The sequence below is a fragment of the Cutaneotrichosporon oleaginosum genome, assembly GCF_008065305.1.
Source record: "Cutaneotrichosporon oleaginosum strain ATCC 20508 chromosome Unknown ATCC20508_contig03, whole genome shotgun sequence".
In the NCBI taxonomy this organism is placed as follows: Eukaryota; Fungi; Basidiomycota; class Tremellomycetes; order Trichosporonales; family Trichosporonaceae; genus Cutaneotrichosporon; species Cutaneotrichosporon oleaginosum.
The window spans coordinates 686393-709152 of NW_027072172.1; the positions used below are offsets into that span (position 1 = coordinate 686393).

General features: G+C 60.9%; 9 protein-coding genes across 9 annotated transcripts; 3 read left to right on the top strand and 6 right to left on the bottom strand.

Annotated features, from left to right (window-relative positions):
• Window positions 1-723: 723 nt before the first annotated feature.
• Window positions 724-1751, bottom strand: COLE_03453 (uncharacterized protein; the record flags this gene model as incomplete). The annotated part of the gene is made up of 8 exons (XM_018420816.2): window positions 724-793; window positions 829-933; window positions 980-1121; window positions 1157-1197; window positions 1282-1368; window positions 1407-1519; window positions 1563-1622; window positions 1653-1751. The coding sequence occupies 8 exons, from the start codon at window positions 1749-1751 to the stop codon at window positions 724-726; spliced, it is 717 nt and encodes a 238-aa protein (XP_018279254.1).
• Window positions 1752-2244: 493 nt separating this feature from the next.
• Window positions 2245-2870, top strand: COLE_03454 (uncharacterized protein; the record flags this gene model as incomplete). The annotated part of the gene is made up of 2 exons (XM_018425348.1): window positions 2245-2289; window positions 2322-2870. The coding sequence occupies 2 exons, from the start codon at window positions 2245-2247 to the stop codon at window positions 2868-2870; spliced, it is 594 nt and encodes a 197-aa protein (XP_018279253.1).
• A 465-nt stretch (window positions 2871-3335) lies between these two features.
• Window positions 3336-4290, bottom strand: COLE_03455 (uncharacterized protein; the record flags this gene model as incomplete). Its single annotated transcript, XM_018423059.2, has 6 exons — window positions 3336-3579; window positions 3611-3722; window positions 3755-3833; window positions 3880-3962; window positions 4039-4114; window positions 4237-4290. The coding sequence occupies 6 exons, from the start codon at window positions 4288-4290 to the stop codon at window positions 3336-3338; spliced, it is 648 nt and encodes a 215-aa protein (XP_018279252.1).
• A 432-nt stretch (window positions 4291-4722) lies between these two features.
• Window positions 4723-5358, bottom strand: COLE_03456 (uncharacterized protein; the record flags this gene model as incomplete). The annotated part of the gene is made up of 1 exon (XM_018425347.1): window positions 4723-5358. The coding sequence occupies one exon, from the start codon at window positions 5356-5358 to the stop codon at window positions 4723-4725; it is 636 nt and encodes a 211-aa protein (XP_018279251.1).
• Window positions 5359-7167: 1809 nt separating this feature from the next.
• On the bottom strand, window positions 7168-9794 carry COLE_03457 (uncharacterized protein; the record flags this gene model as incomplete). Its single annotated transcript, XM_018420815.2, has 2 exons — window positions 7168-8108; window positions 8147-9794. 2 exons carry the CDS (start codon window positions 9792-9794, stop codon window positions 7168-7170), a joined length of 2589 nt encoding a protein of 862 aa, XP_018279250.1.
• Window positions 9795-14790: 4996 nt separating this feature from the next.
• COLE_03458 (uncharacterized protein) lies at window positions 14791-16497 on the top strand (the record flags this gene model as incomplete). Its single annotated transcript, XM_018427410.2, has 4 exons — window positions 14791-14870; window positions 14938-15442; window positions 15985-16429; window positions 16475-16497. 4 exons carry the CDS (start codon window positions 14791-14793, stop codon window positions 16495-16497), a joined length of 1053 nt encoding a protein of 350 aa, XP_018279248.1.
• Window positions 16498-18243: 1746 nt separating this feature from the next.
• Window positions 18244-19405, bottom strand: COLE_03459 (uncharacterized protein; the record flags this gene model as incomplete). The annotated part of the gene is made up of 5 exons (XM_018423058.2): window positions 18244-18299; window positions 18339-18590; window positions 18673-18818; window positions 18878-19052; window positions 19144-19405. 5 exons carry the CDS (start codon window positions 19403-19405, stop codon window positions 18244-18246), a joined length of 891 nt encoding a protein of 296 aa, XP_018279247.1.
• A 930-nt stretch (window positions 19406-20335) lies between these two features.
• COLE_03460 (uncharacterized protein) lies at window positions 20336-21618 on the top strand (the record flags this gene model as incomplete). The annotated part of the gene is made up of 5 exons (XM_018423057.2): window positions 20336-20408; window positions 20473-20538; window positions 20638-20766; window positions 20853-21082; window positions 21133-21618. 5 exons carry the CDS (start codon window positions 20336-20338, stop codon window positions 21616-21618), a joined length of 984 nt encoding a protein of 327 aa, XP_018279246.1.
• Window positions 21619-21891: 273 nt separating this feature from the next.
• COLE_03461 (uncharacterized protein) lies at window positions 21892-22757 on the bottom strand (the record flags this gene model as incomplete). Its single annotated transcript, XM_018426639.2, has 2 exons — window positions 21892-22481; window positions 22514-22757. 2 exons carry the CDS (start codon window positions 22755-22757, stop codon window positions 21892-21894), a joined length of 834 nt encoding a protein of 277 aa, XP_018279245.1.
• Between the last annotated feature and the right edge of the window lie 3 nt (window positions 22758-22760).

A 22760-nucleotide genomic window follows, 5' to 3' on the forward strand; every position in this document is an offset into this window, starting at 1 on the left:
AACAAACTGTACTTGATGCAGATGGTTCTAGCGAGGTCGACACTTGGGATAGTCACTCCCATGGCCGCTCGAGATCTCCGAGGTCCGCTGGGCGGAAGCTTTCTTAAGGTGCAGACACATAATGCAACAGACACTTGGCCCCGGATATGACTTGATGATAAACTTCCCAAAGATGTTCAATGTGACTCGCACGTCGACGTTTCCGCGAACCCATCTCCTCTCTACCGCCACCTATCTCTACCACGACCTATCTCACTCCGATCTCTCCACAAACGCAGAGACCGCCGATGGCCACAGGGCAAAAGGCACGGGCTCAGTCGTGACTTCGTGATCTCCCGGTCTCAAATACGCATGACCACTTTTGAAGTTGTGCAGCGTGTCGCATGAGAGCATTGAGCTAGCTGTTCTGGAATATGAGGGGAGAGAGGACGGAACCTGTTGAAAGTCGCTGTCCAGATACTACAATACGGAGCCGGAGTGGCAAAAGATTGTGCGCTGGCTTAATATAAAACGTGAGCCAAAGTGAGTGGATTGGATGCACGAGCCGTTCTCTTCAGTCTAAACTTATGTCTTCGCGTCCATCTCTCCACGCTAAAGAGTCTCTGCGACCCTCGGACAATGCCTGGCGGGCACACCGTCGCAAGTGAACATGGTCAGTTTTGTGATGGCGAGATGATTGTGCCATCCTCATTGCCAGATCGGCTATGCACACTTCACATCATCCTACATGGCGTTCTTCATCTCGCGCAGCTGGTGCATGACCTTGATCGGGTCATTCTCCCCCGTCGCCTTGCTATATGTCAGCTCATGCACACACACAAAACTCACATCTCCTCTGGGCGGTCGAGACGCATGAACACGTTCCACTCCTTTTCATCACCGATCGTCGACTTGCCCGTCGTGCACTTGTCCTTCTGTGCTGTCTCGTACAGCCTGAGTCCGGTCAGCAAGTGCTTAGTCACAGCCACCTCGTACTCACTGCCTCAGTTTGGCGTTGTTCGGCTCGATGGTAAGCCCGAACTTGGCCGAGCCGATGGTGTACTCGTGGCCGTTGTAAACGAGGGTGTCGTCGGGCAGGCGGCCGAGCTTTGTGAGAGCTGCGTGCATCTCAGCAGCGTTGCCTAATGTGAGCATTTGCGAATGTCATGGAACGAACCCTCGAAGAAACGGCCACAACCTGCGAGGAAAAGTGTGTCGCTGCGAGTCAGTTCGGCAGGTGGATGCACCGGCGGGGGAAGGTGCTGTGGGTGCCCACTGTACTACCTCCTCCATTCCACTCACCCCGTAAACACTCCCCGCTGCCCGGTCTTCTTGTCCTCGAGGAAGAACGCGATCGAGTCCTGGGTATGGCACGGCGTAGAGTGGCACCTGGGATCAGCTCTGTCCCCGCCTGGTATAGGACGCACGTAACGTTGATGTTGTCGCCGATGGTGAATTTGTCCCCGTCACCGACGATCTTGTTGGTGCCTGGCGACTTGTCCGAGCCCGCGTACGCCGTCAAGCCGGGGTTGAGCTCGAGCTGGTGTGAGCGACGCCGAGGAGTGGCATAAGTCAACACGTACAAACTTGGCGTTGCCGCCTGAATGGTCGGCGTGGTGGTGAGTGGTGATGAGCGTCGTGAGCTGGTGTCAGCGCGTTCATCCATCACCCACCTTCACGCCGTGTTCCTTCGCGGCGGCGGTGAGCTTTGGCGCGTCAAAGGGGTCGACGACGGCACCGGTCTGCGATGGCTCGTCAATCACGAGATACATCCAGTTGTCGGAGCGGGCCTGGACGGGGATGACCTGGGATTAGGTGGACTGCGGAGATGGCTCGCAGCGTACCTTCATGGTGGTTCTGGCTGTCAGCTACCACACCTGGGAGGCCGCATGTTGGCCAAACACACCTAGCTGATGTGGAGAAGAGACGCTTGTTGAGACGGGTGAGGGGACGGAGCATGGATGATGGTGCAGACACAAGACTGAACTGTGAGAGCGGCGACGTGTGGTGGACCTCCACTCTGCCCACATCCACTCGCAGTACGCCGATGACGAACCGGGGGCAAGGTTTCCATGTCACCCTCATCTTGCCCAAATTTGATCCCGCCAGACCGAATCCAGCGACCCCATCTGGGTCCAGGCACGACTATTCATTCCTCAATTCAATCGCGTCTCGCCCCTAATCCCCCCTATCCGGCTTTCCCAACACGCTGCTCCATTTTGTAATCTCTCCAATCTCCTCCATCTCCATCTCCCTCTCCCACCCATGCTCGGCCTCAAGAAGAAGCTCTCGGCCCTAGTTCCCACCGACGTGCGGCCCCTCTTCGCTATTGCTGACCGCAGGCGCGCTCCAGCCTCCAAAAGGCGCTGACGGTCGAGTGGGACGGGGGGCACAAAGCCGTGCTCGTCGACCTCGCGCCGCCGGAGGCGCACCCCGACGTCGAGATGGCCGGCTTGAAGAAGCAGTACGGGCGCCTGCCGGACGAGGACGAGGAGGAGGCCATGTTCCGCGCATGGGATGCGGCGGAGGAGGAGCGCGCGCGCCAGCGCGAGAAGGAGGCGCGCACCCGCCGCATGGTGCAGGAAGCGCTTGGGGCGCCGCGCAAGGCCGAGAGCGTGCTCGGCCTCGACGCGAGCGACTTCCAGCCGCCGTCACCACGCGAACCCGCTGCGCGTCCGGAAGAGCGCCGGAGCAACAATCCCTTTGCCGCGCCGTACCGCCACGACGAGGGCGTCGACGCGTACATGCGCGATCGGCGGCCCGCCGCGCTCGGCAAGACGTGGGCGTGGGAGGGGCGGAGCGGCGAGCCGAGCCCCACCACCAGCAGCGGGAGCCGCTCGAGCGGGTCCAGTGGCGACTTGGCAGCCCATCCCGAGAACCCCTTCCGGTAACGAGCGCGCTTCGCAGATCACTGGTGGCGATAGCCGAGCTCGGACCTGCTTGATGCCCCCCTCCGCGGCCCGTCCACAACCCCCTCCCGCGATCCCCCGGACACTCCCGCCTCCACTGATAGACGTGCACTGCACTTGGCTGCCTCGACCAGCCGCGCTTGATCAGATTTTCCTGTTGTACTCCATATTCTACTGTTTCTTGTTGCGTTGCAAAAATCATGCTGCACAGGGATTCGGCGCTCCGCGATCCGCGACACTCCTGACGGCGATCACCTTGCCAAGACCACTGCGCACACGTCCGTGGGACACACCTCGTCGTCCAGCCCCGTAACCAAACGTCCTCTCGCGCAACCATCGTTCCAGCAGTGCATGGCCTACAGCTATGGACCAATGTGCCATGTCCCACTTGGGCATTCGTCGCATCGGGGCGGTCGTCGCGTGTCGTGTAATCGCCAGCGAGAGAGCTCAACGCAGCTTCTTGTCCTCAAAGTAGACCTTGAGGTGCCGCATCTGCCACACGCCAGCCGCGAGCAAGATGCAGATCTGCATGATGACATACCACACCGCCTTGGTGTTTGTCGCCTCGCTCGCGTCACGGAACGTCGCTTCGACTTCGCGCATGTACCGCTGCTCGCGCTGGATGTCGGCGACCTTCTGGTTGAGCTCCTGCAGCTTGGTCGCGAGCGTGTCTGCGTGTTGCTTGTCCCCGCTGCTGTCAGCTGCGTCACGCACGCACTCACGATGCGTCGAGCTTGGACGACCCCACCGTGATGTCGAGGTACATCTTGATGTGCTCGGTGCCGGACATCCACCCGCCCGTCAAGTTCGAGTGCAGGCAGATGTTGTGGTCGGCTGGCGTTAGCGCCGAGGCGGAAGGGGCGCACCGGCATCAGACGAGGCAAAGGTGAAGCGGCCGGCGTGCGGCCCGCGCGTGTTGACGACCGTGTTGCCGGAGAAGAGGTCCTATGTGTGAGTGAGAGGCGAGAAGCGGAGCGCCGGGAAGACGTACCTCAACGTTGACCGTGATCCCGAGCTGCGGGTTCGTGGTCCACTGCTTCGTCGTCTCGTCCCACAGGAGTGCACGATAATGTCCTGATGTGAGCGAGGCGTTTGAGAATGCCAGGTGGCCACGATACTCCAAATTAGGCCATCTCCCGTCCCAACGCACCTTCGACAATAGTGTCCGACGGCAGCTCCTCGAGGAAACACCGCTTCTCGTTCGACTCGAAGTAGAAATGCAGCGCCTGCATGTGTGACGTTGATGATGATGGCGAGTGGAGCGACGAGCGATGAGCGACGGACGGCGAGAAAAGCGCAACACAAGAAAAGCATCAGCATAACAGCAACGGCGAAGCGTCAAACGCACCTGCACGGCAGACAGCAATGGCACGGCGGCCAGGAGGAACGAGGCCAGCCTCATGATGGTGGATAAATGGGATGAAGTAGATGTCGAGATGCGACTGACGCGTGGGATGGACGTGTCACTTGGGCGATCGTCCCACGTGGCTTTCATTAGCTTGGGCATTAAGAGTGCAGCAATAGGCCGTCAAATCGCAGCAACCTAATGTCTGATTAACGGAAATTACTCCTCCCTGAGCCAAACAACCGCAGCCATTGGACAAACCCTCCCACGCCCCCCGCCGCACTTTTGCGTGCACGCGTCCGCAGCCGCATACTCCTACATCGTGGTACAGATACAAGCGCGACTACAGTACAACAATGTCTCGTGGTTGTGGTGTGCGCGGACATGGAGGCGGGCGAGGAACATGGTTTCACGCCGGACGGCCAGGCTGGCAATGAGGTGCGGCTAGGCACCAGTACGGTTATGCGGTGGCGGTGGCGCATCGCCGTCTCATGTACTGTTGAGGCGGAAGCGGCGCTTGAGTGCGCACGCGCGAGGTTCGTGCAGGACCTCGACGGGGCCGGCGGTGTCAATGCCGGTGTCGGCCGGGAGGATGGCGCGGGCGCTGGCGCGCGAGCGCGACGCGACGCTACCGAGGATCCACTCGTGTTCGTGCTGCTCGGCCTCACGCATCCACTGGAGACAGCGGCGGTCGATGGGCGCCGTAGGCGCATGTAGGCTCGCGGCTTTGGGCGTCAGGTCGGATACGAGGGGGGTGGGGGACGGGGAGGAGGCGGCGTCGATCGAGGCGGCACGGGCGTGGCGTGGTCGCTCGTATTTTCGGAACCAGAGGTGAGCTGTCGACATAGGGGAGGGGGAGGGTGCGGTGCTGGGGCTCGAGATCGAGCTCGAGCTCGGCGTCGAGCTTGAAGAGCCGGGAGAGTAGCGCGAGCCTGAAGACGAAGTGGATTGGAGGCTTTGTAGAGACATGGAACTTAGGCGCCACGACGAGGAGAGGTAGGGCGTTTGGTCAACGAAGAAGGGGTGGCTGGAAAGGCGGGGCGCCGAGGTCGGCGGCGACGGCGCCGCCGCCACCTTGGGCGTGTATGGGTACGCGTTGTACGAGGGGGAGTATGGCCTCGCCATGGCGGGGTGCGAAAGAATTACAGGATTCACAGAGAAAAGATGCAGGCGATGGCCAGCTATATTACTCTACTTTACGCTTGCGCTGTGCTACGCGGCGCGGCTGCGAGGCTGCGCGCGTCGCACGATGCGTGGCGACGGCAACGAGCATTGTCCGCTGACCTTGCCGCTCGATCGCTGGCATACTGTAAAGGTTGTCGGTGGCAAGGGCATTGTCGGGTAGGACGGTGGACGGGAGGCGGGTTGCAGGAGCGTCGCAAGAATGACGAGAGACGTCCCGATGCATGTTTCATGTCTGATGTCGCCCAGCATGCCCAGCACGCCGGGGCGACATTAGTCTGGGCGTGTTGCCGTGCGGGAGGCCGTGTTACGGCGAGACAGAGGCGAGACAGAGGCAAGACAGACGGCATCATGCCGGCATGTATTGTGGCTCCTCGAAATGCCATCTGCCATCTCGCATCAGCGTGCGCATCGGATGGATGTCGGTCGTCGGGGCATTTCTCGGGCGGAGTGATAAACTGCCACTCGTGGAAAGTACACCTGGACCTGCGGGACTAATTTTGGCGTCTATCTTGATCAAAACGCGAATTACTCAAACCATCTCTTCTTTTCTTTCTCTACCTCCTCCATTCTCCGCTGTCATGTGATGGCTAGTCTCGGCATCCCCTCTTTGCTCGCCTTCACCACTCACACGTCATCACTGACTCGACGCGTCTGCGTCCTCCCCCCCCCTCTCTCTCTCACCCCCCCTCTCCTCTCCTCTTCTTTCCTCACCACGCGCATTTGCCTAGAGCCCACCTCGTTCACGGGGGGCCCTTACTAGTCGCCTGGAAGATCAACGGCTTAGGTCTAGACAACCTGTGTCGCGTCTGCTTGCAGGCGCGGCCGGCGGATCCTCGTCCACCCTCGTCTGCCCTCGTTCTGGGCATATGAGGACTAAACGAGGCGAACATCTCTTCTTCTGTCTTGCGTTTCTGTATGTCGTACTCTGGCTCCGTTGCATGTGTGCATGTGTGGATATGAGCGGGTGCGGAAATTTGCTCCAGGGTTGCGACGAGCTGTCGTGGTCGGGTAAGGGATGAGGCGACGACGCGCGGAAGCAGGGCGTATACTCTTGAGTGCGCTCCTGGCTACACTTTTCTCCGAGACTGGACAGCAGTGGATCAACCCGATGGTTCTCCTACTATTCGGAGCGTAAAAAGCTGTCCGGGATGAGATTGGGCCCGTCGGGACTGCTGCCGCGCAGATGCCGCGCGACCACGCCTTGGCCTCGCAGTATGCGTGGCTGTGAGTTTTCGGCTGGGGTGCAGGTGTTCGATTACTCTGAGCAGATGGGAGAGGTGGACTCACACCTGCCTGTCTCAACGCTTGATGTGCATGTGTGTTTATGTGATCGCTGTCGATTCGACCATGTGGCCTGGTGGCCATGTGTCCATTTGGCAAGGTCTACTGTAGTGCTACATGGTTTGGCCTACTCAACTTCAGACGCGAAAGCGATAATAGACGTGACAGATCTGCACTGTCACGACGCGACTGATCTTCGCCCCCAGTGCCGGTCCCTCTTCCCCTCGCGAGCTGCCGGCCAGCGTGACTAGGTCAGCTCACCGTACCACCATCGATTCGTGACACCGTCTTGAAACCGGCCCGGTCAGAGGGGAAACAGGGAGCTTGCTCCGCGCTTCAACAGAGGCAGAGCCAAGAGCCAGAGTGAGGGATCCAAAGACTGGCGGCAACACGCCACCGCACGCACGAACAGTCACATACAATGCATACAATGAGTCAATGAAGAAAGAAAAAGTCGAATCCCCATCCCTAGTCCTCCCCCAGCAATGTGCGCCGCGTCTCGTCAAACCACATGCGGCGCTTTATGTAGTGCACAACCACCGTGCCACCCCTCAAGTGGGGATCGCCGAGGTATCGTTGTGCGAACGTCGGCTTGGCCGCCATGAGGGCGTCAACGCGCTCCGCCATGTCCGCGCGCGTGTGCGCGTGAAGCGTGCCAGCCTCGTCTCGCAACTTGCTCATCGCCGAGCCCTCGACGAGCGCCTCAGCCGCCTCGTCAAAGCTCAACCCGCGCAGTGGAGGACGGTAGTGATGTCCAAAGTGCGACACGGTGCTGAACGCGTCTGCGCTAGCTGGATACGGGCGGCGATCGGCTTCAGTCGAAAAGCTCAGCGAACGCTCAGCACGCACACGCGCCACTTCGTCGGGGAATAAGAAGCCGTGGCTGTACACCGTCCCCGCCTTGGGGTGGTCGTAAATCCATGTGCGCTCCGAGAACCACAGTATCTTCTCCTTGTCCGGGTGTGTACGTAGCCACTTTGACACGAGCTTGTCCTCCTTGCCGTGGATATGGTCGCGCAAGTCCTCCGTGTCACGGATGTACTCGACGAGGTCGCGCGACAGAGCGTAGCACTCTCCTGCCATGAAGCGCTCGCGAACGAGATAGCCCCAGTAGGTTTTGTTGCGCGGAGTCACGCGCAAATGTCGTTCCAACTCGCCGAGCATGATGAATGCGTCGTCGTCGGCCTTGGCAATGTAGTCAGGCTTCTTCTCGCCGCGGTAAATGGGCATAGGCTCCTCGCCGCGCTCGCGCTGCGCCGCAAACTCCAGTGCGCTCGCCTCAGACCGCGGGTACGACGGGTACTCGTAGTCGGGAACCGTCGCGTTGTCGGCCGCCCAGGAAAGGAAGGTGTACGTCTTTCCCTGGTTCATGTTCTCGTCCGTGTCAAGGATAACAATGTCCTCGTATTCTAATGTCAGCGGCACTGTCACGGGGGAGCCAACTCACCTTCCACCTCCGCATCAACCATATGCTTGAACTGCGGTCGTGGGCGGCCCATGATGAAACGGAGACGAACACCCTCGGTCCCCGGGGTGCGTGATCGTGGATGTGAGGCGTAGCTTTGGCGGATGAGATTGCGACGATCCACACCAACGTCGTAGGTGAAGACGGCGACATAGACCGTGGTCGGCTCGAGGTCATCAACGCGCGGACCACCATGCAAGTTCTCGCGATGCGGCGCGTAATCGTAGCCCGGATATGGCCATAGTTCGTGTTGGGCGGACAGAGGCTTGACCACCGAGAGCGGAGGAAGGTAGCCCCCAAGCGCGTCATTGTCCCAGTCGGCGTCTTGGATTGAGAAAACGGTCGGGTAATCCTGCATGGCGTACTCACGCCACGGCAAAGCGGCCTTGTCCGGATCCAGGATGTATTTGATGCTGCAGCCGAGGCAAACGGCGAATATTGCGAACACGAAGAGGAATAGCACGACAGCCCATGGCTCGTTCTGCACAAAGTCGGCGGCCTGCGCAAGGTATTCCGACCCAAAGACGGTACGAGGCTTTCGTCGGGTGGTGGTAAGGTAAATCCTTTCCCGGTCGTAGCCGCCGCGTTTCCTGCTGCTGCTGCTGCTGCTACTGCCGCCGTTGCTGCTCGCGCCGCCGCTCAAAAGCGCCGTGTACTCGTACTCGCGAGGGTTGGCCATCCTGTTGAAAGGCGCGAGAAGCCAGCCCCATCTTCGTATCCCAAAGGGCAACCTGGACGGTGCTTTGCGTAACATTGGCCGCACAGGTGGTGGGCGCCCGTGAGCGCGCCACCACCATCCTGACGTCGTTGTTGGAGAGTCGTCGTCATCACCCGCCGAGCTGTCAGAGTAAGAGCGGGTGCCCGTGCCCCAGCTCATCTCCTCGCTTGCCGACAATGAGGTTCGCGGTGTGCTGCCGTGGCCGCTAGACGCGTGCCCGACATAGTCGAGGGATTCGCGGAAGGAAGGGGGAGGAGTCGAAAGAGGAAGAATGTGATTAGGATCTTGTGGGAGGGGCAGTAGTTCTGAAGGCGTGGCCGATGTGGGCAAGACGGTGGCCGGAATGGGTAATGGAGAGAGGACTGGGGGTATGGACGCGCTGTGCGCCCGCGCGGGCAGAAGACGTTCTGGGGCCTCGTTGTTAGCCGATGATGGCGCGTTTGTGGATATGGATATGGACGCGGGCATGGCGCTGCGAGGGTGGAGGTGTTGATTGCTTGCGGGTGACGCAGTCGAGCGAAGCGGCGCGTCATCTGGTTCGCGCTCGTCGTCACTTTTTGACCTCTTGCGTTCCTGCTGCGTCGACAGCGCGCGACGCGCGCTCAACCAGTCGACACCGCTGGAACCAGTGGAAGGGGAAGGTGGGGGATGGCCGTTGCTGCTGCGGCGAGTTGAGGAATTTGATCGCGAATCACCCGACATTGGCTCCTGCATGAGCGAGGAACGGCGACGAGTTGGATTGGACGTGGAGGTGCGACGGCGATGGAAGGCCGAGAAGGCGGCGCCGGGGCCTTCATCAAATGAGGCGACAGTTGGCGAGAGGGCAGAGGTGTACGAGTCATGGTCGGGCGGGGAAGGCGCGGCACCCCCGCCGCCGCCTCTGACGGCGCTGGGCATCCGAGGAGAGGACATGACCGAGGTGTTGTACGAGGTACAGGCCTGCACCGGACCCGGTGAGGAGAGGACCGAAGACTGGGAGTGAGAGCTCGCGGCGGTGGGGTGTGGAGGGGAGGGGACGGAAAGGGTCAAGGAGGGGCGTGAGGTGGTCGATGGAGCGGTCGCGGTGGTAGTCGTAGCCGTAGTCGTCGTGGTGAAGGATTAAAAGGGGGCTTAGGAAGAGAATGGTCGAAGTGAGTGAGCGAGTGTGTAGTAGTGTTTGTGTTTGTGCTGCGCGGAGATGGCGATGGCGAAGAGCGACCAAGATTCGATGATGAAGAGATGGAGAGATGCGAGTTGGAGCAGTTGGAGGTGCGCAGCAGCAGCGGTGCAAAGGGAATCCGCCCCTCGCCCATCCCCGCCTCGCCGCCTCGCCGCCTTGCTCCCACCCCACCCCACCACTCTGCCTCCGTCACTGTGCCTAGCCTCTCCACTCATCCCCATGCCGGCCCCAGCCCCATTGCCGTCTACCTCGGCGTTGCCTGCAACTCGATGGCCATCGAACAAACGATCGTGCAGCACGTGCGGGATGTGCATTGTGTTTGGCCGGCGTCCAAGGGAAGCCCCGGTGGCTGTCGGCTGCTCTCGCGCTCTCTCACGAGCTGGTCCAATCGCCCAGCATGCCCAGGGCGCAAGGGAGGGCTTGAGCACCATGCGGCAGACGCCGTCAAACCAGTATCGTGGCTGATGCGATGGACGATACGAGGTGCTACGGAGCGCACGGCCATGACCTGAATCTCTGCCGTTCTGCACGTCGTCGCTGCTCACGATCTCTCGGGCTCTCGCCGTCGAAGCCTTTGTCCATCGGTGTGTACCATAATGACAGCGCGCACCCCGAGATGGATACCAGTTTGTCCCTGAGTGTTCCTCCAGGCCCAAGGCCCAAGGCACGCTCTTCCACATGCACGCTTCGTCCAATCCATCCTCTACTAAATAATGCACTCGGACGCCGCAAACCCGCAGACTCGGCGAGCCTGGTGCAGGTGAGAGAGTCAGCAACGCCAACTGCCGGGCTCCTATACGGACAGGACAGCCTGTACGGACTGTGCAGCGAAATAAGCACGCTAGTTTGCTTCGCGCTGTGCCTGTGTGCGTGTTTAGTCAACTTTCCTGGCGAACCCAGGCGTGACTTCGTCGAACACCTCAACACCTTCAGATCCACTTCACGTCTATCCCTCGAAATCCACTTCCAATCCTTCACGTCTATCCCATACATTGTATGCGTCTATCAACTTAAACAGCGACCTCGAAGCGGTCGGCCGCAGACTCGTTGCCCTCCTCCCAAGCGGCGACCTTGACGGAGCCGTTCTTCTGGACGATGACCTCGAGGATGAGCTGCTTGCCGTCGGCGACCTTGACTTCGACGGCGCCCAAGCACATCTTCTTCTGGAGGACACCTGTCCTGACCTCCTCGGGCTCGTCGTCGCTGAACTCGTCCTCGTCGTCCTCGTCCTTCGGGGGCGGGTCCATCTTCTCGACCTTGACGGCGTCCTTGCCCTCCCAGACCTCGACGGCGACGCGGCCAGCGCCGGCCGCGACGGGGATCGCCACTCGCCTCCGCGCGGGCAGGGGCGCGCCGACCTCCATGATCTTGACGAGCTCGTCGCCCTCGGCGCCGGGGAGCGCGAGGCCGATCGGCGCGGCCGAAGTGGGGAGCGGGTTGGCGGCGAGCGCCAGCACGTCCTCAACCTTGAGGCGCGAGTCGAGGTGCGCGAGGTGCAGCGCCTGCAGGGCACAGCCGATGGCGATCACCTCGGACGGGTCGCACGCGGACGTGACGGGCACGGTGGGGGGGACGAGGTAGGAGAGGTGCTGCTGGAGGCCGGGGAAGAGGGTCGAGGCGCCAGCGAGGAGGACCTCGTCGATCTGGCAGAGCTCGAGGCCAGCCTCCGAAACAACCGACTTGAGCTTGTCGCCGACCTTGGAGTAGACAGACGAGACGAGGCCGTCGAAGCGGATGCGGTTGACGGCCGTCGAGAGGTCGTAACCGTCCTTGAGCGACTCGACAGCGCAGGTGGCCGCACCCGACGAGGCCGAGAGCGAGCGCTTGGTGTGCTCGATAGCGAGGCGGAGCTTGGCCTCGGCGCGCTTGTCCTGCGCCGACGAAGACTCGGAGCAGGGCAGCTCAAGGGGGATCTTGGTCTTCTTGGTGAACTCCTTAGCAAAGTGCTTGATGAGGTGGTCGTCAAACTCGCGGCCGCCGAGTTTGTCGTCACGGCCCTTGCCCAGAACGGTGTACTCGCCGTCGGCGACGGCAATCACCGAGATCGAAAGCGAGGTCTCGCCCATGTCGAGAACAGCAACCTTCTTGTCGCGCACCTCCTCCTCGCCGGCGTTGCCCTCCTCGGGCGAGCCAAGGAGACCGCGCTCCTTGCGCTCCTCGGGCATGCCGACACGGTAGCCAACGAGCACGGCGGCGGCCTCGTCAAGAACGTCGATGACGTTGATGCCGGCCTCCTTGGCGGCGTCCTCGAGCGCCTTGGTCTGCTCAGGGGTGAACCAGGTGGGGGCCGAGACAACGCAGTGGGTGGGGGTGGAGCCGAGGAAGTCAGTCGCCGAGGCGAAGAGGTTCTGAAGGAAGAGGGTGGTGATCTCGGGCACGGTGATGGTCTTTTTCGCGGGCGTGGGCTCCTGGGGCACGGGGGTGGCAGTGCCCGAGGGAGCAGCCGAGGCGAAGCGCGAGGCCGGGGTGGAGGCGGGCTTCGGGGGAGGAATCATGATGTCGACGGTGTACGCGGGGGTCTTGGACTCGGGGATGAGGGGCGCGGCGAGGATGGCAGTGTGGTCGACCTCGTCGTAGGTGTGCCCAAGGAGGTTGCGGAAGCCCATGATGGTGTTGTGCCCGTTCTTGACGAGGTGCTGCTTGGCGCCGTTGCCAATGTACACCTGGTCCTCGACGTACGAGATGGCGCAGGCGATCTGGCGCTCGCCGTCCTCGTTGGCGATGCACGACGCATGGCCCTCCTTGTCAATGACGGCGATGGACGCGTACGACTGGCCAAAGTTGATACCGAGAATGACTGGCTCCGACCTGGGATTAGCTGCTGCGTGTATCGGTTGGCGCGAGCTTGTGCCATCGCAATGTCCGGGCGCGCGCGCGCGCGCGCTCGCACTGGGAGATGCGCGGACGAGCCGTGTTTAGTTGCACACACATTTTTGCGATGAGAACAGGAAGAGGTAGAGGAAAGAGAGAGTGGCGGAGAGAGGGGGATGGTCGCTCCTTGTGATGTTGATGCTGTGCTTGGCGGAGAGAGCCAGAGACACGAGCTTTTGGATGGTTAGAGGTGGATGAGGGTAGGGTGGGTCCGTTGCTCGGAAAAAGTTGTCAACTGCTTGTACCGCAAATCCGTCATTAGCATCACCACACAACCCTGTGAGCAAGTGCCACACTCGCAATCCCTCGGGTTTAGCATACCACGCGAGATTCACGTGCCGTGAAGTGGAGACCCCGCATAGCTCACTTGAGACCTGAGACGTGTGTGGGGGTTTGTTTCAGTGTTCAGGGGCAGGGGGGCTAAAGGGGAACCCGAGTGTCCAGGTTAGAAACGCCACTGTCATGCCCTTCATCCTTGTTCCCTTTACACTCTCTCCCATCCTCCATCATCATCTCATGCCGCTCATCCCTTCCATCTACGCACCACTCTCCACTGTCCATCACCTCTCTCGTGAATTGTGGCGCTGCACATGGGTGAATGATGATGGAATCAAGTGTGACAACGGGGGGAGAGACGGGTGAGCCCCTATGATCCTGTTAATCACGAGCCTGATGGCCTGATGGATTTGATCCATACGATCCGTCATCCTTGTTGGCGCCTTCTTTTCCTCCCTGGAACAATGTTGGAGGGCGTGGGATTGGTGCTCTGCCTCTTTCCACACCTCATGTCATGGCGCCATGTCTCGGTGCCCTCACATGTTGCCCGCAGCCCGCTCGGATCACTCGGAGGCTAGCAGTTCACTGGGTCGCACATCTGGCACATCTGGCACATCTTGGTACGCCAAACACATGTCTATGGTACCGAGAAGTGCGATTCCCTGTGGTGGCCCCCCTGCGTTGGTATGAAGAGTAGGTCCGTGCTGGCGACGAGGAGGAGGAGGAGGAGGTAGAGGAGAGTACGGGAGGATGACAAGGCGAGGAGCGGTGAGGAGGAGGCATCTCACAAAGCCGAGGACCGAGCGCCGCTTGAACCGCCCAACAAGTCATCTGCTTCGCCGCCACCCCTGCCACCCTGCCACCCCGCACTAGCGTCCCGCACGCGCCTCCTCCATTCCCCTTTCCATCCCCTCCACTTGTCGCTAGCGGTTCACCGCCATCTGCCGTCTGCCATTCTGCTCGCGACACTCGCTCTCGCTCTCACTCTCGCTCTCTCCGCTCTCTCCGCTCTCTCCGCTCTCTCCAACTCTCTCCCTCCTCCATGGCCCCCGGACCCCACGACCCGCTCGCTCTCCCTCAATCCCTCGTCAACTAGCATTCCTTTGTCCACTTGACTTGCCTCAACAATCTCGCCCTCACTCATACATCTCTGCACCGTCCACCGTCCTCCGGCATCCTCCTGTCATCCCATCTTCAAATCTCCACGCCCCTCCCTGTCGACCTCCTCCTCCTCCTCCTCCTCCTCCTCCTCCTCCTCCTCCTCCTCCTCCTCCTCCTCCTCCTCCTCCTCCTCCTCCTCCTCCTCCTACATTGCTTCGTCAAAGCCGTGCCCTCAACCTCCATCCCTCCGAACACGTTGAGCACACTCAGCAACTCACTGGTCCACTTCACCTCCACCATCCTTTGCTCACAACTCCCCGGCCCGCTACGCCCCTCTCCTCCAACCAAGTCCTCAGTCTCGCCTCTCCTTCATCTCGACACGTTGTCATCACTTGCCTCTAGCACCTGTTCCCTCTGCTCTCTGACCCCTTCGGGCTGGTAGCTACTTCCGCACCCTCGCGAGCGCAAGCAGAGTGTACAGCGCAGAAGTAAGACATATCCATGTCGACTCCCCATTCCCCAGCATGGAGGCATACCAAAACCTTCCCATACGCGACGCAAGAGCGCACGGGCAATGAACCGTACGTGGGCAGGGTGGTATGGCAGAAGCGCGGCAGGCCCTACATGCGCGCAAGCTCACAGCAACAGGTCATTGCGAGAACGGCGAGGATTGGACGCTCTTCCCTCTCCGCGTCCGCCATTCTCCTACAGCCGTTCCGCCAACACAACTCCTCGGAGCGCACATCACGATTTGCACACCAGCGCCAGTTCAACGTCAATACGGCCTCCCCAGTCTCCAGCCCCCAGCCTCACCCCCAGCATGGCCAGCCTCACGCCGAGCCAAGCTCCCAGCTTTACGCCGAGCTTCACTCCAAGCTTCGCTCAAAGCACCGACTCGCGGCGGGGCTTATTCCGACGCACTCACCGTGTATCGACCTCCATCTCACCCCCAACATCGATTTCTATCTCACAGACACAGTGGCAACCCGCCATGCCCTCGGCTATACTGAGCGGGGAAGATCAGCGTCCTGCGGCTGCACCTCGTTCGGTCTCAGACTCTGTCATGCCCACGCTTCAGCTAAAGCCTAAACTTCAGCGTAAGAAGTCGAACGCCTCGCTTCTCTATCAAGGTCTTGGACGTGGCTTGTCACGCGTAGGTAGTGTTATGCGCCGTGGAGGTGGTGGCAACAACAACAATAACAACCCCATTGCGCCCGCCGCAGATCCGCAAACTCCCGGGTGCAGCACGGCGCCGAGCAGCATGGCATCGTCACATTCCACAGGAACCAAAGGTCGCAGGGCACCAAAACGCAGCGTCAGCACCACGCTCCAGGATTTGTGTGAGGAGGCGGAGAGCGTGCCCGAGAGAGACGCAGTCGGTAGCGAACGACCAGTTGCGGTCCAGCGGTCTGCTCCACTTTCAATCTACCTGCCACCGCCGCCTCCAGAGAAGGCAAACGGCGTCAGCCGTCCCTTTAACGTACAGGTGAGTGAAGCAATCGTCATCTGTGGCTGACCTTAGCATGAGCTGCACATCACACCAGAGCTCGACGGCCTCCCTGCCGAGTGGCTCGAGTCGCTCAAAGCGCAGGGTGTGACAGAGCACGACCTCCTTCTGATCACCAGTGCGCAGCGCCGCCAACGTGCCGTGCCTCGCCATCCCATCATTCGCACCGTGACTCCAATTGACACCAGCCGGCCTGCCTCGCCAGGGACACCCAGAATCTCGAGCGCAGCAACATCAGCTTCGCCCGTGAAGACGGAATCGTCTGCGTCCATAAGTCCTTCCAAGGGCGCAACGCCCCCCAGCAAAGGATCGTCGTCGCCCCAAGCTCGGACCGCAACCCCAGGGCGCACAACTTCTCCTGTGTCCGCTTCCTCGGCGCGAATTCCATCGTCGAAACTGACTGTCCCGGTACAGCAACCACGGGGAAGAGGCCGCGGAAGAGCCTCCAACAGCACAGCTCCACCGGTAGCGAACCGCCGAAGTCTCAGCGCACCTCAAGGAGCCACCGTCAAGCGCTCGGCGAGTCTTTTGGGCAAGCTCCTGGACGACATAGACTCGAAGAGCTCGAGGCCATCGAGGCAGATTTCTCGGGCGGAGCCGCTGTTTCCTCTCGCCGGAGAGAACGAGGAAGAGGTTAGCGAAGCCTCGTCGCGTCCGGCGTCTAGTGTTGACGATCAGCTGCAGCGACGTCTCTCGGATGACCTGCGCGGCTTTCACGATATTTCGATTCCAGGTGAAGATGGGTGGGCTGCCAGCATTTTGGCCGCTTGGGACAGGGACAACACACTTGTGCATGAGGTCAAAGGACTGGCACCGCCTGCCCTCGCGCGTCGCTTGACTCAAGAGGGCCCTCACCGGCCACAGCCTATGCCAACCCCAGAACCGGAGGCAGTAGCTTTCACCTCGGCACCAAGCCGGACACCGACGCCCGACGCCCCGAGCTACGTTGGTAGACTTAGCAAGCCGCGTTCGGTGTCGTCGCTGGCGATCCCGTCTGTGGATGTTGACGACGTAGATGACTCAGGCAGCAGCTTCTACATCCGCCGGCGGTCGAAGAGCTTTAACCAAGACATAGTCGACCGCAGCACCCTGTACTCCCCGCCCCCGCCGCCTCCTCATCCACAGCATGACGGCTCAAACGCTGGTGACACTCCACCTACCGCATTCCGCTCCCCACATGGGGGAAGACTAAGAGCCTCGCGGGACTCGTTTGGAGTTGCTCATTCCATAAGCACACGAAGCAGCTTCGTTGCCACCTCGATCGCCAGTCAGCGAAGCCAGGACAGCCGTTATCGTCGTCAAAGCGACGTGTCTTTGGACGAGCGCTTGCGCCCAGCAGACTCGCGTGCGTCTCCTGAGCCATCGCCGTCACGATCATCTAGCGAGCTCAACCTTGGCACACCGCCTACGTCCGATTTGCCAGCGGGTGGTAATGCCTCGACAACCCAGAGCGACTCGAAGGACTATTCATTGATCCACGAGCGCCTCAGCGTGGCTTCGGCGGTCGAAGTTGCCCGCTGCAGACCTGTGAGCATGCCAACAGCGCCGGCCGACCAGCCGACCTCCGTTCCCATCGAGCACCACGAAACGCGCCACCTCTCGCTCCAGAGCGACCGACATGGTCTCCTACGTGAGCACCCCGAGGCTCCTTCGAGCATCGAGTCGCCCATCTCGACCATGGTGCACCGGTACTCGCCGATCGACGAGGATTTCTATGACCAGTATCTGGGCGTGGGGTGGTGTGCAGCGTGCACCAGCTCGCAGAACCAGGGCATTGGCAACCTGCCGGCCGCAAGCTCGTCGGCCCTCGGTCTGAGCCTCAACACCCCGCTCGAGCATACCTGCACCCTCGGATTGGGGCGGCACGCCAGTGTGCGCTCGCAGGCGTCTTCGTACGGCGCCGACCGGGCGTCTGTCCTCAGCGTTGGCGGCACCAGCCAGCTCAGCCGCATGAGCTCCATTGCCAGCAGCACGCATTCGTACAACCTCCACGAAGTCACAGTACATCGCGCTTACACGCGGGTGCTCCGGCGCGTGCCCGAGCGCAGCGAAACGCAACACAGCTCCGATGCTCCCAGCGAGCTGGGTGGCTGTGGTGGCAGCGAGGCCGACATGAGCGCCGACATGAGCGCCGATATGAGTGCGATAAGCGCTGATAATTGGCACAGTGCGCGGCAGAGTATCCAAAGCGGCTCGAGCGCGATATCTGCGCTTGAGGAGGCGGCGTGGCGCGTCGCTATACGCGAGGGGTGTGTCTGATCTAGTGGTATTCCAGTCGACGACGATAAGACAGTGGTATTACAGTAATGGGAGGCCCGAGTCAAAATGGACCATGTTGGAAGTTTCTGTTTGTTCAAACGGATGTAATAGGGTATACAATGCATGTTGCTGCCAAAGGATAGAGGAAGATGATGACACTGACATTGCCAATCGTCAAACAGCTCTAACTAACGATGCTCTCGCGCGTACTCGACAAACTCGTCAATAGTCGACGGCCACGCGGCTGGCGTCAGCGCAGTGCCAGGTACGAACAGCGACTCACCCGACTCATCGTACTCCTTAAATTCGGCGTCGATAGTGCGCACGAAGTCGATAAATAGGCTCCAAGTGTCCTTGCTCACGGCCTTGTTGCGGCTCTTCTGGAAGTCGAGCCACAGCTGGAACCCGCTCTCACCGAGGAGGCTTGGATTCTTCGTGGCTGGTCCACTGGGCGACTGGCCGGCCTCGACGTGGCTCAGTGCGGACGGCTTGGCAGCCATTGCCGGAGGGATGAACAGCTGCCACATGCTGAGGGCTGAGGTCAGTGGCACGGATCGACGGAGAGACTCGGGATGACGCCAAAGAATAGGGCCGAGCACACCATGGGCTAGACGTACCAGTGTCGAGGGCGAGCACGCGTGCACCCTCCGCTTTGCTCAAGTCGAATGTGTGCATGTACACCTTCTTGAAGTAAGCTGCGTCCGTGTTGAGCTTCTTTCGCAAGTGCGGCAGCGCAGCCTTCATCTTTGTCACCGAATCGATGCTGCCGTCAGCGGCAGCTCGCCGACACAGAATGTGTCGCGGATTATGTGTCAAACACACCCGGGATCGATATCCGTCCAGCCCGACACGAACGGCTCTTTAGCAAACTCGCCGATCGACTTGGACCCGAGGTCGCTCGCAAGGCAGAACAGCACGATGTCACTCTCGGGATCGATGTCAAGCTCTTGACACAGATTCATGAATCCCTCAATTGTGATGAGGTTGCGGCTTGGATCTGGAGTGAGCGATCCAGCCATAACTGATCGGCACAACCAGTCAGGTTCTCCTGATCATCTTGTGGCACCGGCCTCGCTCGCCACACTCACCCTTGAACCGCTCCCAAATGTCGCCGACCTTCTTCGCGTTGCCTGCGGTCGAGCTGCTTGGCGCACCGCCACCAGAGTTGAAGTACTCATCGATCGCTACGTTGAGTATCCACCTGTACTTCTTGAGGGCCCGTTCAGCATCCTTAGCACTTCTGTTAGCTGAACTCAAATGTTCAGATGGGAATGCGTTCACAGCGGACAGGCATAGCACAGGTCCGGAACCACCCGAACGAGGCGTATGACCGCCAATGTGGACTGGCATGCTGTGCAAGGAAGATGCGACATGGCGGACTGGTGCGTGGTGCGAACGCGTACAGGGAGTCTTATCGGCCGCAAGTGAGACTCGATCGTCTCCGCTACCTCCTCACTATCAACCCTTCCCGGCGCATATACTGGCATACGGCACGGATATGCGCGCACTCACTTGGCACCCGTAATATCGCGGAACTCGGAGATGAGCGCCTTCTCCTGACTCTTGGTGAGGGCACGGGACTGGCGTCAGCCATGCTCTTTTGGTGTAGGAGAGACGGGCGCACCATGGTGGAAGTGAGGGCCGAGCCAGGCGGGGCGGAGACGGGGGTTGGAGATGAGGGGGAAGGCTGCTGAAAGTGCAGGCGTCGAAGCCAGATGACCACCGGGATGGAGAGGGAGAGGGCGAGTGCGGTGAGAAGTAGAGTGTCAAAAGAGGTGGTGGCCATCCAGATATGGAGGCGGACGAGATGGGGCAAAGGAGGAGATGGGGATGGAGAGACGAGGAGATGAGATGATGCAGCGGAGAATGCTCAATGATCGATGAGGTCGCTCGCTGTCCGCTGTCCGGCCTCCACCGGGCCCTCGGCGCGTGCCATCGCCATTTCATTATCTCTCTCAATTAATCAGGATTATTTATCCTCAGTATCGCGTGGTTATAGCGTGGCAGCATGGCTCAACGTTCAGTCCCGCGTGCACTTTGACCCTGAAACACCCCCCTGGTTTGAGGCACACGCCCACACGTCCCACGACCTCCACCCCTCCACCGTGGCGCGCTCTCCTCTTTCAGGCGCGTCCCCGTTGCTCCCCTTCCCTGGCGTGCCCTCCTCCTCCCTCCCCACTCCCTCCACGCTGCCCAACGCTCGACGCTCAACGCTCAGTGCTCTCCTCTCATCCTCGTCTCCGTCTTTCTCACTCGCTCACTCTCATCCACATCCTCACCATGGCCGCCGTCGCTCCCCCCGTCCCCGTCCCAGCAGACGACATCGTCGCCTCTTCCTATGTCGGCTTCGACTGTGCGTAGCCATCCCCTCCTGCCAGTGCCACGCCTCTTCCTCAAGCGCGTCTGCTTACACTCAGCTATCACGCGCCAGATCGAGCACAAGCTCCTGAAGCGCGGCTTCCAGTTCAACGTCATGGTCGTCGGTACGTGTCGCGCGTCAAGCGTGGTGGTGATGGAGACAATATTTTGTCTTCTGCGCCAGTGCAAGGAAGGAAGAGCGCATCTCAAGGGCTAACTGGTAGGCCAGACGGGTCTCGGCAAGTCGACCCTCGTCAACACTCTCTTCGCGTCGCACCTCGTCGACTCTAAGGGCCGCACTGAGCCGGACCTCGGCTCGCGCGCCACCACTGAGATCCACGTCAAGAGCCAAGGTGAGTCAAGAGTCGCAAGTTCACATCACGTCGAGCTCGGCCATGACCCGGCGGCCCGTGCATGCGCGGCACGGTGCTCACCGCAGCTATCGTTGAGAACGGCGTCCGCCTCAAGCTCAACATCATCGACACCCCGGGCTACGGGGACCTTGTCAACAACGACAACTGCTGGGAGCCGATCATCAAGTACATCAAGGACCAGCACTCGGCATACCTCCGCAAGGAGCTCACCGCTATGCGCGAGCGCTTCATTCCCGACACGCGCATCCACTGCTGTGTTTTCTTCATCTCGCCCACAGGCCACACCCTGAAGCCTGTAAGTTGGCTCGCTCGTCTCTGAGATGGAAGAAGCCACGCTGACAGCAGATTGACATCACCGTGTTGAAGAAGCTTTCGGAGATTGTCAACGTCGTCCCAGTCATCGCCAAGTCGGACTCGCTCACGCTTGAGGAGCGCGCGCTCTTCAAGCAGCGCATTATGGCTGAGCTTCAGTACCACCAGATCCGCCTGTACCCGTTCGACGGCGACGAGCTCGACCCCGAGGAGCTCGAGCTCAACGAGCGCGTGCGCGACATGCTCCCCTTTGCCGTTGTCGGCAGCGAGCGTAACGTTGTGATCGACGGCAAGCCCGTGCGGGGGCGTCTGCATCGGTGGGGTGTTGTCAACGTCGAGGATGAGAACCACTGCGAGTTTGTCTACCTGCGCAACTTCCTCACGCGCACCCACCTCCAGGACCTCATCGAGACCACGTCCCAGATCCACTACGAGACCTTCCGCTCCAAGCAGCTGCTTGCGCTCAAGGAGTCGTCGGCCCGCCAGGCCCAGCAGACCCCCACCCCGGGTGTCGCCTAGGCGTAGTAGAAGGAGGAGCGCGGTTTAATTGTTCGGGCCGCGGAAAACGTATTCTAGTAACTATTCGAGACACCCGGCGTGGAATACCAGTTTGTGTGATGCACTTATGACCTGATGCGATGTGGAATTGAGTGTATGTGCGTGTGTGTGTGTTGTGCACGGTGTGGAGTTGCGGCGCACCACGCAAGTGAGACGTCGCGGAAAGTGAGCTTAGATGTGTCGTCGCCAGTGGCATTACGGTGATGGTGAACAACATCTACAATCTGGCCTCTTTTACAAGTTTGAGTCCGCCTGCCTTCCCTCAGCCTCGGCGATAGCAGCCACGAGCCCCGCCGCATCCGGCGTCCTTGCAACCGCATCAACTCTCCACCCGCCTTCGCGTAACGCTGCCTCGGTCGTCTCTCCAATCGCTGCAACGCGGGTTCTCCCCTCCACTCCCTCGCGCAGCCTGAACCCCGCCGCCTCAAGGTGGGGCAGCACGAATCCGGCAGACGACGGCGAAAAGAGGGCAACCCACCCCGGCTGCGGCGGTAGGGCGCGCACAGCTGCGGCGAGGCCGGGCGCCTCGCGTGTCTCGTACACCTTGACGCGCTCGACGGCGCGCCCCGCCCCGCGCAGGCTGTCCGTGAGGAGCGGCAGCGTCTTGTCGCCCGCCAGCACGAGGTATGGTCTATACCCCGCGCCCACCGCGTCCCCCGAGCGCGAGGAGCGTGGCGGCGCTGCGAGGATAAGCGGCGCGAGCGCGGCGGCGCTCACGGCCGTCGGCGCGGGCGACGGGACGAAGGCGGGGGGAAGGGAGGCGTGCGCGAACACGCTGTGCACGGCGGGGCCGGGCGACCAGACGGGCACGGCGGACCATGGTTCTGGAATTAGAGGTAGTCCGGGGATGGCTTACCATCTAGCGCGCCTACGCTCGCGGCGACGGCATCGGCCGCGCGGATCCAGGCTTCGGCTGCGCGGCGCGATGTAATAATTACCGCCTCCCAGGCGCCGCCGCCGCGCGCTAGCACCGGCTCTAATGCGTCGGGAAGGAGCGTGTCCTCCAGTGCGGGAAGAGATGTTACTTCGTAGCCCGCGGCCGCGAAGGCCGGCATGTACGTGTCTCCCAGGGCTGGCTTGCGGAAGAGGAAGACGCGCATTTG